The sequence below is a fragment of the Macaca nemestrina genome, chromosome 4 (genome assembly GCF_043159975.1).
Source record: "Macaca nemestrina isolate mMacNem1 chromosome 4, mMacNem.hap1, whole genome shotgun sequence".
NCBI lineage: Eukaryota > Metazoa > Chordata > Mammalia > Primates > Cercopithecidae > Macaca > Macaca nemestrina.
The window spans coordinates 74,998,038-75,014,195 of NC_092128.1; the positions used below are offsets into that span (position 1 = coordinate 74,998,038).

Sequence of the window (16,158 nt, forward strand, 5' to 3'; positions counted from 1 at the left end):
AGCAATGATGTTCACTGATCTGTTCATAGTTGCAAAAAACTGTAACAACCCAAATGTACATTAAAAAGGGACTGGTTAAATAAATGATGGAATGTGAAAATATTAAAAAGAACAAAGTAACTATATATGCTGATGTGGAAAGCTGCTCACACTGTTTTAGGAATGAAGCAGGTTGTGAAATATTTACACTAAAATTCTGTTTGTGAAAAAAAGTCAATATATTTGTTTGCATATGGACTGAAACTATCAGGAAAGATAAAAAGCTAGTTTTGAAATATTATACATAATTTGACCCCATTTATATTTTAAAAAATTATGTAAAGGAGTATTCATAAAAAGACAGAAAAAGATGGAAGGACACTCAAAACTTGTTTAACAATGTTACCTATTCCAAGAGGAGAACATTGCCATGTAACCTGAGTTTTAATTTCTAAAGAATAAAACAAAATATTAAATTGTCTCTCCTACCTCTAGAGACGGATGTTGTTATAAACGACTAGAAGGGACCCAATGACAGTCTAGTTGTTTCCACACTGTGGCTCTCAGAGTAAGATTATAAATAAATGGTTCCAGGCTTTTTAAAGTCTAAAACCTTCAGTCTAATCACAAACTCATCATTATAGGTAACAAATACAAAAGCCAATTTTGCCTAAGGTCACATTGTGGCAGAATAGAACTAGAAACTAGATATTTTGACTTCTAATTCTTTTTGTTTCTAATCATACCATGAACCATATCTAAGGAAAGCCAATATTGGCTGGGCTCAGTGCCTCATGCTTGTAATCCCAGCACTTTGGGAGACCAAGTTGGGAGGATTGCTTGAGGCCAGGAGTTCAAGACCAGCCTGGACAACATAGCAAGACTCTGTCTCTACAAAAATAAAAAACTAGCCATGAGTGGTGGCATGTGCCTGTAGTCTCAGCTACCCAGGAGGATGAGGCGGGAGGATTGCTTGAGCCCAGGAGGTGAGGGCTGCAGTGAGCCAACATTGCACTACTGCATTCCGGCCTAGGTGACAGAGTGAGGCCACCTATCAAAAAAAAAGAAAATTTTAAAAAAAGGAAAGCCAATATTTACTGTTCATTGATAATTTAACAACAGTTACTATGAGTCTATTATGTACTAGGGACATGTACTTAGTAGATGACAAAGGGTAAAAGACAGCAAGACACGGACTCTACCTTGGAGAAAAACTGCAAACACGCCAGAGAGACCCTCAGTGCTGGAGAAGAATCTGGACAGATCCCTCCTTATCTATAGCAAAACTAGGGCTTGCTCTTAGGAGCCCCTCCTCAAGGACTCAGGCTCCACAATACATCCTACATAAAGTCAAGGGAAGAGGGAGACTCTCCTCCTCTGCAGTGACAGCTTAGAAGATAAAATAAACAGAAGTTTTTATAATACATATTGTGACGTGCCGGTACATTAGTCCGTTCTCACGCTGCTAATAAAGACATACCTGAGACTGGGTAATTTACAAAGGAAACAGGTTTAATTGACTCACAGTTCTGTGTGGCTGGGGAGGCCTCAGGAAACTTACAATCCTGGTAGAAGGTGAAGAAAACACACCCTTCTTCATATGGCAGCAGCAAGGAGAAGTGCCGAGCAAAAGGAGGGAAAAGCCCCTTATAAAACCATCCGATCTCGCAGGGCGCGGTAGCTCAAGCCTGTAATCCCAGCACTTTGAGAGGCCGAGACGGGTGGATCACGAGGTCAGAAGATCCAGACCATCCTGGCTAACACGGTGAAACCCCGTCTCTACTAAAAAATACAAAAAACTAGCTGGGCGAGGTGGCGGGCGCCTGTAGTCCCAGCTACTCGGGAGGCTGAGGCAGGAGAATGGCGTAAACCCAGGAGGCCGAGCTTGCAGTGAGCTGAGATCGCGCCACTGCATTCCAGCCTGGGCGACAGAGTGAGACTCCGTCTCAAAAAATAAATAAATAAATAAATAAATAAACAAACAAACAAACAAACCCATCAGATCTCATGAGAACTCACTCACTACCATGAGAACAGCAGCACAGGGTAACCACCTCGTGATTCAATGACCTCTCCACTGGGTCCCTCCCACGACACATGGGGATTATGGGAACTGCAGTTCAAGATGAGATTTGGGTGGTGACACAACCAAACCATATTGGTCAGTTACATGTTAGCCATAAGATAAAATCCTAGTTACAGAGTAGTGAGCAGAGTAAATGCTGTCACTGCCTACATAAAGCTTCCTTCACTAGCTGATCACGAGGCTCACAGAACACAGACTGCAGCGGCCATACCTGACAAACAATACAGACTTGACAAAAATAGTTCAGAGAAGTCACAAAACAAGCAAGAAATCAAATGCTAAACATAGAATTACACACAAAAAAGAATAATTTACAGTGACGGTAGAAAAGAAGAATAGAGGGTGCATGAGATCAAGAGGTTGACCAAAGAGGTTTTTGTTGATCCAATGTGATTTATCCACTGGAAAACAGTAATTTCATGCTAAAATACCATTAATGAGTGTTTTAATGTTAATGGCCAAAAAATGCAATGTTCCCAACAAGCATTTTCACATACATACCAATTCCTTTAATCAGGTGGCAGTTTGGAAGGTCTACAGATTCTACTTCTCTCGAGGCTTTAAGTCGATTTCTGTTACAAAAAATACATATATATTTGTTTATGTATTCCCTGCTTTGTTTTAGAGAGAGTTTAAAGAGGCTTGCAGCAATACATAAAACACAGCGTTTTAAGTCTAAAGCAGATGAAAGAGAAAATAGAAAAACAAGGGTAGGAATATAAAACTGCACCAGAAATGAAGTTAAAACAAAAAGGCCTATTGCAAAGTTCTATATACTGATACGGGTTTTTTTAAATTTTAAAGCCAATAACTCAACCAATAAACCTTATAATGCAAGTTCCTATCCAAATGTAAACACAGCACCAGCTCACATTTCTCACAGTGTTGGTGTTGTGGGAAAAGAGTTCCAGATGTAGAACCAGAAGCCCTGTCTTCCTTCTGAAGAGTCAAACAATGAAAACTGACTCCAAGCCTCACACAGAGACTGCAAAGAAGCCAAGAGAAAATGGCATTGCTCAGAGCCTGACACACCAAAGACATCCCACAAACAGTTAACTAACAAAAAAGAGAAGGTAGCATCCCTATCACAGTATTTTTTTAAATAAGAATTTGTTTATCTTATTTCAATAGCTTTTGGGGGTACAAGTGGTTTTTGGTTACATGGATGAGTGATATAGCAGTGAATTCTGAGATTTTAGTGTACCCATCCATGACAGCATTTACTGGAGTAGGAAGGATGGAGAACACCAACTAGTTTTGTAAGTACTTTAGCAAAAGTGTTGTATATCCAGAAAATTAAAAGGAGGAAATAATAAGAGAATGTTGAACTCTAATAGGATATCTTCCCCCTCCCTCTCCACTCTAAAGGGCCGGGAAGCAGTTTGGGGCAACACCTGTGGGATCTTTGGTTTTGAACGCCACATACTATTGGCTTTCCCTTCTCCTCTCACATTTTTTCACCTTCTCTGTTCTCTAGAGCCATAAATAATAAAAATAGCACCTTATAGAAACTTCACATTTTTCAGTGGTTCCCACATACCATACATTTAAGAGACAAAATAGCTATTTGCCGTGTGTTCTTCTCCTGTGCATATCCCTGACAGTTTCTGAGGTCTAGACACTGGGGAAGGCTTCTAGAGTATGGCGCAGGCTACCGGTTTCTTCTAAATAACCCAGAACTACTCATAGTTTGTACCAACTACACATTTTGGCAATTCATATCATACACAAAGTTTCTAATTAAAATGTTAATCAGTATGTATTTGAAATCATGTAACTTAAATAATATTAAATCTTTCGAAACAATATAGCAATAAGGCAAAAAGTATAAATAAATCAATATTTAAATATAATAAAAATATGATGCATTAAATGTATTAAATAATACAAATTTTTAAATAAAGCATTAAAAAATACAATAAATCTCACTCCTACGTGTCACAGAAGTGATTCAAGAGAGGAAAAATAAACTAGAAAACCAAATACTACATGTTCTTACTTTAACTGGGAGCTAAACAAGGGTGCACATGGACATAAAGATGATGATGGTAGACACTGGGGACTACTAGAAGAGGAAGGAAGGGGAGTGGACAAGGGCTGAAAAACTATAGGGTACTATGCTCACTACCTGGGTGATGGCATCATGTTCCCCAAACCTCAGCATCACACAATATACCCATGTAAAACCTGCACATGTACCCCTTGAATCTAAAAAAAAAAATCGAAATTATAAAACAAAGAAAGAGAAAAAAAAAGTTTATGTAGCCTAATGTGGTAGTAATCTTAATTGTGATGATGACGATGACACTCGTGATAATCATGGGTAGTCAAAGGAAATAAATAACAAAACACGTATAATTTACCGCTGTTCTAAGTGATTTACCTCCATGCATTCATTTAATTCTTCAAACAACCCTATAAATTCATTTAATTCTTCAAACAACCCTATAAATTAGGTAGCATTATTCCAGTTTTAAAGATGAAAAAACTGAATCAGACAAAACAATTTTCCCAAGGCTCAACTTAGCCAGAAGTGCTGGAAGCAGGGGAGTTTTTGCTTTAAACTACTCTGTACTTTTCTCAGAAAGAAGTAAAAGGATCTGTGTTCTTGTCTTAGCAGTGAAATTGTCATGACCCTTGGCAGGTCAGTTAATCTCTATAGGTGTCAGTCTTCTTTATGGATAAAATAAGCATGAGCCTAAAACACCTCCAAGATTCTACTAATGTTATATGACTCCAGAAACAGATGCAGCTGCAAAGCAATAGGTTATAACTGCTGTTTGTACACTAAGTTTTAGTATCAAGCATTGGTTTGGATGTCAATTTTACACAACTTACTACTATGCCTATTTGACTATACAAAAATAGGAATAACGATGTTTACCATCTACCTTTTTCAAAGATAATCTCTTTGGATTAAATACAATCTGTTCAAAGTAACACATTCCGATGTGATTGGAAAGTTTAATATGAGCTTCCGGTTTCAGAGTCAATTTAGGTTTGCATAAATAATTGATGCTAAATAGGGCAATCTTTTTCAACTAGTTTTCTTGTACAATATCATGTTTTGATATGCAGCCTACCTGCTATTAACATGGAAGAGTTACGTGAGGGTTGTGCGTAACTTCCACTTAACTGATTTTTTTCTTGGCTTTCCTTTTTGATAAAAGAAAATGGGGGTTTTGCCTCTATCCTTCCTGGACCATTAAGACTTCCAAATTTCTTCAGTTGGAAACTGCCAGACGTTTTCCCTGGCAGAACAATCAGTTCCCTGCTTGTTAGTGGACTTCTGTTTTCTGGGTGGCAGACCGTAGTGGCTGACAAAATTCACGCCATTCCCACCCCGCTTTTTTTCTCCCTTGCTGCTTCCATTGTAGTGGTGGGCAAAGCAAATATTTGCTTTCCCAGACTCCCCTGTATTGAGATGTAATCATATGACCCAGGTTTTGGGGAAAGATACTGTGTTCTGGATACAAAGGAGAGTCATGAGAAGACAGCTAGCTGGCATCACTCTGTCTCCTTTCTTCATGATTTAAACACACATGTAGTGCTTGAGACTGCAGTAGCCATTCTGCATCCTTGAGAAAGATACAGCTATAAAGTCAATAGGGAGAGATCAAATAATGAAAATATATGAAGAACCCAGTTCCTTGATATAATCACTGGCTCAACGAGCAAGCTCTATACTGGGTCACCTACAGAGGTGTTTGTCACGTGAGGAAAATAAATCCCTCTTCGAATGAACTACCATTAATCTGATGTATGTTACTTGTGGCTGGAAGCAAGCCTCACTGGCATCAGATTTAAGAAGTTTGTGTATTTAAGAAATACACATATTTCTCTCAATATAGAGAAAGCTATACAAACCTTTTCGGATTAGATTAATAAGCCTAAAAGTATTCATGTAGAAAAGCACGACATAAATGGTATAAACACATATAAGTGATGATATGAGAGGAGGAACACTCTACTTCGGCCAGAGCCTATTTATTCCCTAACACTTTTATGTCTATAACATGCTTATGACTGTGCTAGGTCAGAGATGCATGGCTATTGCCATTCTGCTGTCAGGCAGGCATCACTAATCAATAGCCGCACTCTCCATTTAACCCAGAGCCAGCCTCAGACACACTGTTTCGCAACCACAGGGAGTCTGTTAAAACTGACACTCAAAAGGAAAGCTATTTGCCTTCTCTATTTTAGGTTCCTTTTGTTTTTCTTTCTTTTCTTCTTCATTACAGTTATTTATTAATTATTTCTTCATCACAAACCTATGGTAGGTAAAATACAGGAAACAGTATCTGCTGGCTTCCTTCATTGGTGCCACAATCATTCCCCAAGTGACCCCTATGGAGTCCAGTGACGAAGGAATCCATGAGTAGAATTCAGGGATCCATGAACTTGGATGGGGGAAAAATACATCTTTATTTAAACCTCTAATTCAAATTGAGTATTTCCTTTGATGATGAGTGTACACAACAAACCACAATACTATTAGTAGTATTTGTGATTTTGTCACTAATAGAAATTACAGATACTTTTCTATCGCATTTCAGTTGTAGATAGCTCAAAGTGCTATTTACATTCATAGCTACTTCAAAATATCTGTTAGACATTTACCTACCTCTAGATCCATTTAAGGGTTTAATTAAAAAAGCATATTATATCATAGATTTTAAAATAGTTTGGTAGCAGTACTTAAGTATAATTGGTTTCCTTTGTAATTGTACATATTTTATTTTACTCATTTAAAAACATGATGCTGAGAAGGAATGAAGGCTTCAATAGACTGCCAAAAGGATGTATGGCACAAAGGTTTAAGGAATTTTGCTTGAATTTCATTGTCTTCATAGATGACATTTATTGAGCTGACTGTGTGCCTGGCATTGTTTTAAGCATTCTCATAGTCCCACTGTGGAGTAGGTAGTTCCCCATCCTACAGATTAGAACACCAGGGCACAGAAAAGTGAAATAATCAGTCCAAGTTTTCAGGTAAATAGTAGAGCTATGAATGAACTCAGGCTACCTGTTCACAAAGCATGAACTCTTAACTAACAGTCATTAGCATGAAATCAATCTCAGTTTCTTTCATTCAGGAAACAGCAGTACCCTTCCAGAGGAGAATGAGACCAGGGGCTGCTAGCTATTATCTGGTCTCACGGCAGGTAGCAGTAAGGGTGCACCATGCTATGGTGCCAATATGCCCCTGAGCAAAGTGGGAACACAGTGTTACTATCAGGAGTTTCTTTGTGCCATACTTCTCTGGTTTTGAATTTACACACAACTGCTGGGGCTTTATCTCCTATGTGCAAGTGATATAGAAGCCAGGGCTTTATCTTTTATGTATAGCCTTGTAAAAACCCTTTGGAATTCACCCCTTGAACTCTGGCAATACTTGCATTAAGTTACTAGGAATTTGTGCTTAGGCCTGTAAACCTAGGGAAAATTTGCTCCACTGGCAGAGAAGCTAGAAGACTGTGGGGAGCTGGGGCCAACTTATTTGGAATCAGGAGACCTGGCTGAGGGGACAGGTTCAGCACTAATCATTCATTAATTATATTATTGAATAATTATATTATTCTGTTGAACTAACTAGTTAACCTCTCTAACCTCAGTATTTACAGTTATAATGTAGAGGGGAAGATATCTATGAAGACTGGATGAAGGCATAAAAGTAAAAGAGCTTTCTGTCCAAATGTCAGTAAATGTATATTTTGGTTTAATATAAAGAAATTTGGCAGGGCTCAGTAGCTCACACCCATAATCCCAGTGCTTTGGAAAGTTGAGGCGGGAGGATCACTTGCAGCTAGAAGTTTGAGATCAGCCTGGGCAACTCAGCAAGAACCCTGTCTCTACAAAAAAAAATGTATTTTTTGTTTTTTTGAGACAGAGTCTCGCTCTGTCGCCAGGCTGGAGTGCAATGGCTCACTGCAACTTCCACCTCCCGGGTTCAAGCGATTTTCCCGCCTCAGCCTCCTGAGTAGCTGGGATTACAGGCATGCGCCACCATGCCCAGCTAATTTTGTATTTTTAGTAGAGATGGGGTTTCACCATGTTGGTCAGGCTGGTCTTGAACTCCCAACCTCAGGTGATCCGCCCACCTCAGCCTCCCAAAGTGCTGGGATTACGGTAATGAGCCACCGTGCCACCATGCCCAGCCGTGTTTTTTTTAAATAGCCAGGTGTGGTGGTGCATGCCTATAGTCCTCACTGCTTAGGAGGCTGAGGTGGGAGGATCACTTGAGCCCAGGTGTTCCAGGTTACAATGAGCTATGATTGTGCTGCTGCATTCCAGCCTGGGAGAGAGAGCAAGATCCTGCCTTGAAGGAAAAAAAAAAAAAAAAAAAAAAAAATTTAAAGATAGATTAAAAAAAGAATAAAGAAGTGTTTACACTTTTGACACACTGACCAGCACACAAGAGTCACCTAATAAACGATTTAAAGGATGGTGGTTTAAAAGAAAAAAAAAAAAAAAGACTGCTGCTTCAGAAGTAGAAACAGACCACATAGCTTCTTGTGGGAATTGTCATAAAAGGTGCCAGGCAGCAAGCAGAACAATCACATGGGTACTCTGGGGGTTCCTGCCCACGCTTAGGTCTCTGATGCACTCAAGCCTCATGATTCATCCACAGCTGCGTACCTTGACACCAGGAACTGGCCTGGGAATATTTGTATACTGTTATTTTCTCCTTTATTGCTCAACTAGGGAGGGGTGGAAAATGAGGGTGTGGAATCCCAGTTACAGTTTAGAAGAAGAAAGACAGCTTTGATGACATTTATCCCTCTAGGACATCCTTATACTAAAAATTGAAGTGGGCAACCTGGGGAGAGAAATAACTGTCTGTCTGGGGAGAGAAATTGCCAAAGCACCATCTCTAAATATTGAATAATCAAACAGTAGGTATCAGATTAAAGCAAAAAATCAAACATAAAGCCTCTGTCTCTTCAACTTCCTCTGAAGAGCCTTTCCTTATGAGGAAGTGGGAACTTGCTTTTTTTTTTTTTCTTTTTTTTTGAGGGAGTCTTGCTCTGTTGTCCAGGCTGGAGTGCAGTGGCTCAATCTTGGCTCACTGCAACCTCTACCTCTGGGGTTCAAGCAATTCTCCTGACTCAGCCTCCCAAGTAGCTGGGATTACAGGCATGCACCACCACACCTGGCTAATTTTTGTATTTTTATTAGAGGCAGGTTTCACCATGTTGGCGAGGCTGGTTTTGAACTCCTGACCTCTAGTGATCTGCCCGCCTCAGCCTCCCAAAGTGTGGGATTACAGGCATGAGCCACCGTGTCCGGCTGAACATGCTCCTTTTTAAAACAGACTCTAAGGGTCACCAAATTCTGTAAACAGAAGGCACTCTACCATATGATAAAATACAGGGTACCCACTTAAATTTTAATTTGAGATAAACAATGAATGATATTTCGGTATAATTATGTCCCAAATTCCACGCTTACGCTAAAAGTATGGTAAGTATTTCATACTTATACTTAAAAAAAAAATTATCTATCTGAAATTCAAAGTTAACTGGGTAACCTACATTTTTCTTTGCTAAATCCAGCCACCCAACATTCTCACGTCAGCCCATTTGGGGCTTCACATATCCAATAAAGTTGTCACTTTATAAAGTCACTGCCCAATAAAGTGTATCACAGTCACATAAAGAAAAGTTGCATCAAATTGTAAAGTAGGCCGAGGGTGGTGGCTGATGCATATAATCCTATCACTTTGGGAGGCCGAGGCAGGAGCATCACTTGAGGCCAGGAGTTTGAGATTAGCCTGGGCAACAAAGTGAGACCCTGTCTCTGCAAGAAATAAAAGTAATAGCCGGGCATGGTAGCACGCATCTGTAGTCCCAGCTACTGAGGAGGCTAAGGAGGGAGGACTGCTTGTGCCTAGGAGTTTGAGGCTGTAGTAAGCTTTGATGTACCACTGTACTCTGGCTTGGGCAGCAGAGCAAGGCCTTGTCTCAAAATAAAAAACAAAGAAAAACAAAAACCAACCAAACAAAAACCTGTAAATAAACTATCCGGTGCATCTGTCAATAAGTTTTATTTACTTTTTCATTTTTTTTTTTTTTAGATTTGCAGCTATAACTTTAAAACCTTAAGATTAGTGAGAAGCGGAAAAATGTGACTGTTGAGAAAACTTCCAACTTGCAGAAAAACTGGTGGCTTACACATTAGTGACAACATAATAAGCTTGTAAATTTTGGTGGTCTTGTCTTTCAAACGGAGAGCAGGACAGATCATATACAAAGTCATCCAACTCATGAATGTTCTGTAGAGCACAATGGGCACTACCTAACATGAAAATTAAGGTCAACATGTCCATTTCCTACCCATGAGCATTCTTTCCTCAACTCTCACTGCCATCTCAGCCACCACACTCTTCCTCTTTGCATTGCTTTATCAGTAGATGAAACTACAACCATGGGACAGTAGAGCTGTGGCACAAACTCTGGTAGTACTTTTGACTTCTCCCTCATCCCTGGGGTTCCAGAATTTGGGTCCCTGTTATCGTCTCTGACCTCCTGCAATACCTTAACCAGCTTCCCCCTGTCCGCTCTCTATTCTAGTAGTTCTCAACCTTGACTGCTCATTAGAATTATTAGGAGTGTTTTTAAAAATAAAAAATACCACTGCTACTGTCAGCCACTGTTCTTACATTATGTACTTTCTTATTTACCTGTGAACCCTGAAGACACCTTGCCAAACAGTACATTATTCCATATCACATTTTAGTTATAATGAAAAATCTCTGGTAGGTAGACACCATAGTTTATAAATTACCAACTCAAATTTTGTTTATTTATTTATTTATTTTGTAGAGATGGGATCTTGCTATGCTGCTCAGGCCTGTCGCTAACTCCTGGGCTCAAGCAGTCCTCCAGCTTAGGCCTCTAACAGTGCTGGGATTGCACGTGTGGCTGTAGATTCTGATCCAGATCAGCTGAATCAGAATCTTTGGTGGTGCCACCCAGACACCGTCCCTCCAAGAGATTCTAATTTACAGAGAACCATTGCTCTATTCCAATCCCCCCTTCCAGGTTTATCTCTATAAAACACAACTAGTTATATTAAGTTCTTGTTGAAAAGCAAAACCCAGGCCGGGCGAGGTGGCTCAAGCCTGTAATTCCAGCACTTTGGGAGGCCGAGACGGGCGGATCACGAGGTCAGGAGATCGAGACCATCCTGGCTAACACAGTGAAACCCCGTCTCTACTAAAAATACAAAAACCTAGCCGGGCGAGGTGCCAGGCGCCTGTAGTCCCAGCTACTCGGGAGGCTGAGGCAGGAGAATGGCGTGAACCCGGGAGGCGGAGCTTGCAGTGAGCTGAGATCCGGCCACTGCACTCCAGCCTGGGTGACAGAGCGAGACTCCGTCTCAAAAAAAAAAAAAAAAGAAAAGCAAAACCCACCAATATTTCCCTTTTGAAGGACTATTGGGCCTATCAAAGTGGGGCCCCATTTTTCAACTTATATTTAATGGCCTCAAAACCTATCCTTCCCACCACCCTACTATTCTCATCTCCTGACTTTATGCTCCCTTCAAACTGGCCCATTTGCTAGTCTTCCAACTTCCCACCTTAGTCCCTTTGCTCCTGCTGCACTATGCTTTTGGCATAGGCCCCTTCATGCCTGTATGTGTTGCACCCACTCTTCACGGTCAGGTCGAATGTCTCTTCCTCCTGGAACTCCACCTTCAGGGGATATAATCTTTCCTCTTTAAGCCTATGGGGTTCGTTTGTGCCTGTCCTTAGGACATCCTAATTTATACATTTACTGTATTTTATTTCTCTCTTCCCCTGTATTAAACTCCATAAGGGTCGTAGTCTACTACAGGAGCCTAAGAGAGAGTATCACACATACCAGGGGCTCAGTATTTCTGGAACTCTTTTGCATGAGGCCTATAAAATTTTGGTTGAGGCAGGGCAGGACAGCTCACACCTGTAATCGCAGCACTGTAGGAGGCCTAGGCCAGAGGATTGCTTGAGCTCAAGAGTTAGGGACCAGCCTGGGCAATATAGCAAGACCCCATCTGTACAAAAAATAAAATAAAACAAATAAAAAATAAACTTTGAGTTGGCAATTTATAAACTATGATGTCTACCTACCAGAGATTTTTCATTAAAACTAAAATGCGAGATGGAATAGTGTCTGCACTGTCTGGCATTCTGGCTTCAGGCTCCCCTTGTAAATAAATAAAAGTAAGAACAGTAGCTGAATATTTCAAGTGTCTTTGATCTACAGCTGAAGTGTTTCTCAAACTATGCAGAAATGGGTGGAGAACAACTTTATTAAAGACGGGGCTCGTTTGGGCAACAAGGAGAAGCAGCACCAATGACCTGAAATAAATCTTCATAATTAAAGTTTCAATGCATGAGTAGTCGTTTTGTTTTCAGGTTTGGCCCTTGAGTAATTGTAAAGCATTCTCTTGTCAGCCTAAGCAGAAGGGAACTTTATTAGCAGCAAGGGCTTATCAACTTTCAAGAAACTCCAAACTTTGCTAGTTTTTTCACTAGAAGAGGAGAGTCGGGGTGATGGGGTTGAAGTAGCTGGGGGAGGGACGGCAATCAAAAATTCTCCAACCCCGGCCGCAGGGCCGGTCCCGCAGGAATCCCTCCCCCAGCCTGCGCCCTCCCCGCACCACGCGGCCACCCCCAGCCTGGGGACCGGCAAGGAGGGGCGCGCGGGAGTCCCACCTACCTGAGTGCCAGGAGCCTCTCGCCCAGGAGCGCCAGCGCGATCCCCAGCAAGCCCACAGCCACCAGCCGCCCCATGGCGCGGAAGCCGGGCGCGCTGCCTCGCTCGGGCCTGGCCGGCAGCTCCGTGGGCGGTGCCATCTTCCCGGCTCGACAGTGCCGGCCGCGCTCCGCCCCGTCCTCCGCCTAGGTCGAGTCCCTGCGCCGGGGCCGCGGAGGCTCCGCCCTGGGCCTGGCGCTGGTCTTTGTCCTCACAAACTTATTTTCCCAGATACCTTCGGGACGGCCCTGACACGCCTTACTTTAGGCTCCTGACGTGAAACTTTGAATTCCTTCACCTCCTTTTTCAAACAACTCACCCGAAACCCTCTAGGAGCCCGCATACCTTTCTCGTTTCCCTAGTCTTCAAACACATTTCTCACTCGCTGTTCCAGTGAGAAACTTACAGAGAAAGCTGCTTTTGGGGGCGGGGGACGGTGGCCAAGGGAGGGAAAGTAATGGGATGCGTCTTGTAAATATTTCACTTTGGAATCACTACTTTTTATAACGGGACGTAGTTGCAAAGAAAGAAAAATCCTGTGTCTCGTAATACTTTTTTTTTTTTTTAAACATGGTGTCGCTGTGTTTTAGGCTGGAGTGCATTGGCATAAGCACAGCTCACTGCAGTCTAGATCTCCCGGACTCAAGGGACCCACCAGCCTCGGCCTCCTGAGTAGCTGGTACCGCAGGCACGCACCATTACACCTAGCTAAGTGTGTGTAAGGTGTGTGTGTGGTGTGTGTGTGTGTGTGTGTGTGTGTGTGTAGACCGAGTCTTGCTGTGTTGCCCAGGTTGGTCTCAAACTCCTGGACTCAAGCCATCCTCCTGCCTCAGCCTCCCAAAGTACTAGAATTACAGGTATGAGCCACCATGCCCAGTCTCTATTAATACTTCTAGACTACAGACTTAAGGACTTAGACACATCTTTTTCATCCAAACTCAACTTAATGGGAAGAAGTGTAGTTTTTTTCTTTTCCTTTTTCACTCTGACAACCGTAACATGAAGGAATAATTTAAAATACAATTTTGAAAGAATAAAATGAAACTTACCCATCAAGATTGATACCATTACAATACATTAGTACATCTGAAATAAGTTTCTAATGCTTTTTAGTATTTAATTGCCACCCTACAATATGTAGGCAGAAATGGTCACACTTGACAATTTTTAACAATTATCAGTTTTATAAAGAACCAGTGAATAAAAGTAGATGCCAATTTCCCACCTGCCTCTCACCAAAAAACAAAACAAAACAAAACAAAAAAACAAAAAAAAACACCTCTCTCTTCCTCTATGTGTGTGTATCTCTGCTTCAGTCCTAAGGGATATTGGATTACTGGATGGTAGAAAGAGAAGTAAGAAGTTGTCCTTTGAAAATCCAGGAGGCATTACCTTTTTTGTGTCGTGGACCCTTCTGGCAGTGGTGAGCCTGTGGTTAACTTCTCAGAATAATGTTTATAAATGCTTGCAATAAAATGCATAGATTTTCTCCTGAGTGTTTCATGAAAAAAAGAAAGAAAAGAAAAATAATTTTTTAAGTGAATAAAATGTATAGATTGCAAAGAAAATCAATTACATTGTAAGAAAAAAAAATAACAGAGCAGTCTGAACTCTGTGAGGTAGGCAAAATTTATCAGGCCCAGAGTGACATGAGTATGGGATTTCAGTCACGCCCCAACACCCATGCCTGGGGACAGTTGTTTAAAGATATTTTGTTCCCGAGTAGCTGTCCCACCCATTATCTTCATATTCCTGAAATTTATGATACCAAGAATAAAGTATAACCAATCCACAGCTTATGTTATTTTAACGCAAAGAATTTAGGAACTGCCTCTTCCTTCCCCTTAAAAATCTATGTGTAACTACTGCTAATCAGCGTGTATATTTAGGGAAACTTGAATCTATGCTCCTGGGTTGCAGTACTCAAACTTGGCCCAAATAAACTCTCTACTTACATTAATTTTGCCTTAGCTTCAAAATTAAAGGTCGACAATTGAAATGTAATTGTTAAAATATCTAAAACATAATTTTTGCTATAGTAATGTGGTAATGTAATGTGTGCAACATTATTTAACATAGTAAATAACAAGATCTAGCAACATCCTTTTAAATAATGAGCGCAAATGTGCTTTCATGATACTGAAAACAACTGTAATTAAATAATGAAAATAATTGTCATTTCCATTAGTAACAGTCACGAGTACTGCAAATGCTTCTGAGATTTGTCTGCTAGTTTTGTAGTTGAAGAAAATGCTAACTTCCATTTGAAATCAAGATTTTTTTTTTCTTATCTGAGGTCATCAATCCCTCTGAATTGTCAATGGACAACTGGGTTAAGAACTCTGACATAGGCTAAGGCTATGACTGTTTAGAGAAGGGTGGAATCTCCTTCCTAGGACTATTTTGTTGTCAATCATTGAGGAAGAGAAGAGCCTCAGATACAAAATCAGAATTTAGGCCTGGCAAGGTAGCTCTTGCGTATAATCTCAGCACTTTGAAAGGCCCAGGTGGGAGGATCACTTCAGGTGGGGAGTTCAAGACCATCGTGGGCAACATAGGGAGAACCCATCTCTACAAAAACATTAAAAGTAACAAAAATAAATAAATCAGAATTTAGAAGAAAGACCTAAAGCAGAGGGGTCTTGGACTATTGCCTGGGCTTCTCTCTTAATCTCTTAGGCCCTGAGGGAAGTATACACAACTATGCCTCATGGATTCTGGGTCAGGAGCCAGGCTACAGAGTCTTTCCACAGGTTCCACAAACTGCGAAAACCACACAGATGGTAAATAAGAATATCCAGGTATGTCCTATTCTCTATGTCTGTTTCCGTTTTGCTATTCCCAATTTGTAAAAAAGAGAAAAAAGTCATGTTCCTAATAGTCATGTTCTTCATCCTGGTTTCAGGTGACATTATAGGATTGGAGGTCTACATCTTTAGGATAGTCTCAGGACAGCAACAACAACAACAACCACCACCAAAACCAGCTTTTGTGCTGACTTTCCTTTCCTCCCGGGCCCATAGTAGGTGTCACTGATTGATTTTGGCAAAGTGTCTCATCACACCCAGACTTGTCCTCACAATTTGTTAAAACAACAACAAAAGGGAAATAAGAATCCCTGAGCTAGGGAACAGATTACAGTTCAGGATGAAACCTATTTTCCATCTTGGTGCTGGGTGGTCAGGGGAAACAATGCTCTGGGATTTCGCATGGAAGCATTTGCGATAATGAGCCAGGGCTTTCAAGTCCACCAAAGCTCACCCTCAGAGAATCAGAGAAACAGAAACCTTATTTTAACTTTATTAACATGACCAGTGAGTTCCCCCAATAATCTGTGTGAGGAATCTTCTACCC

At 40.9% G+C, this 16,158-nt stretch overlaps 1 protein-coding gene across 3 annotated transcripts in view; it reads right to left on the reverse strand.

Annotated features, from left to right (window-relative positions):
* Positions 1-12,928, reverse strand: part of LOC105475537 (paraoxonase 2) — a 30,199-nt gene extending 17,271 nt beyond the window's left edge. For 2 of the 3 annotated variants that reach the window (XM_071094856.1, XM_011730889.2), the window contains exons 1-2: positions 12,769-12,927; positions 2,567-2,637 (exon numbers count right to left, since the gene is read on the reverse strand). In XM_071094856.1, coding sequence (XP_070950957.1) covers positions 2,567-2,637; positions 12,769-12,905 — 208 coding nt within the window. In that variant the 5' untranslated portion in view covers positions 12,906-12,927. Of the gene's footprint in view, positions 1-2,566; positions 2,638-12,768 lie in introns of all 3 variants that reach the window. The other variant, XM_071094857.1, reaches the window with a different exon arrangement.
* Between the last annotated feature and the right edge of the window lie 3,230 nt (positions 12,929-16,158).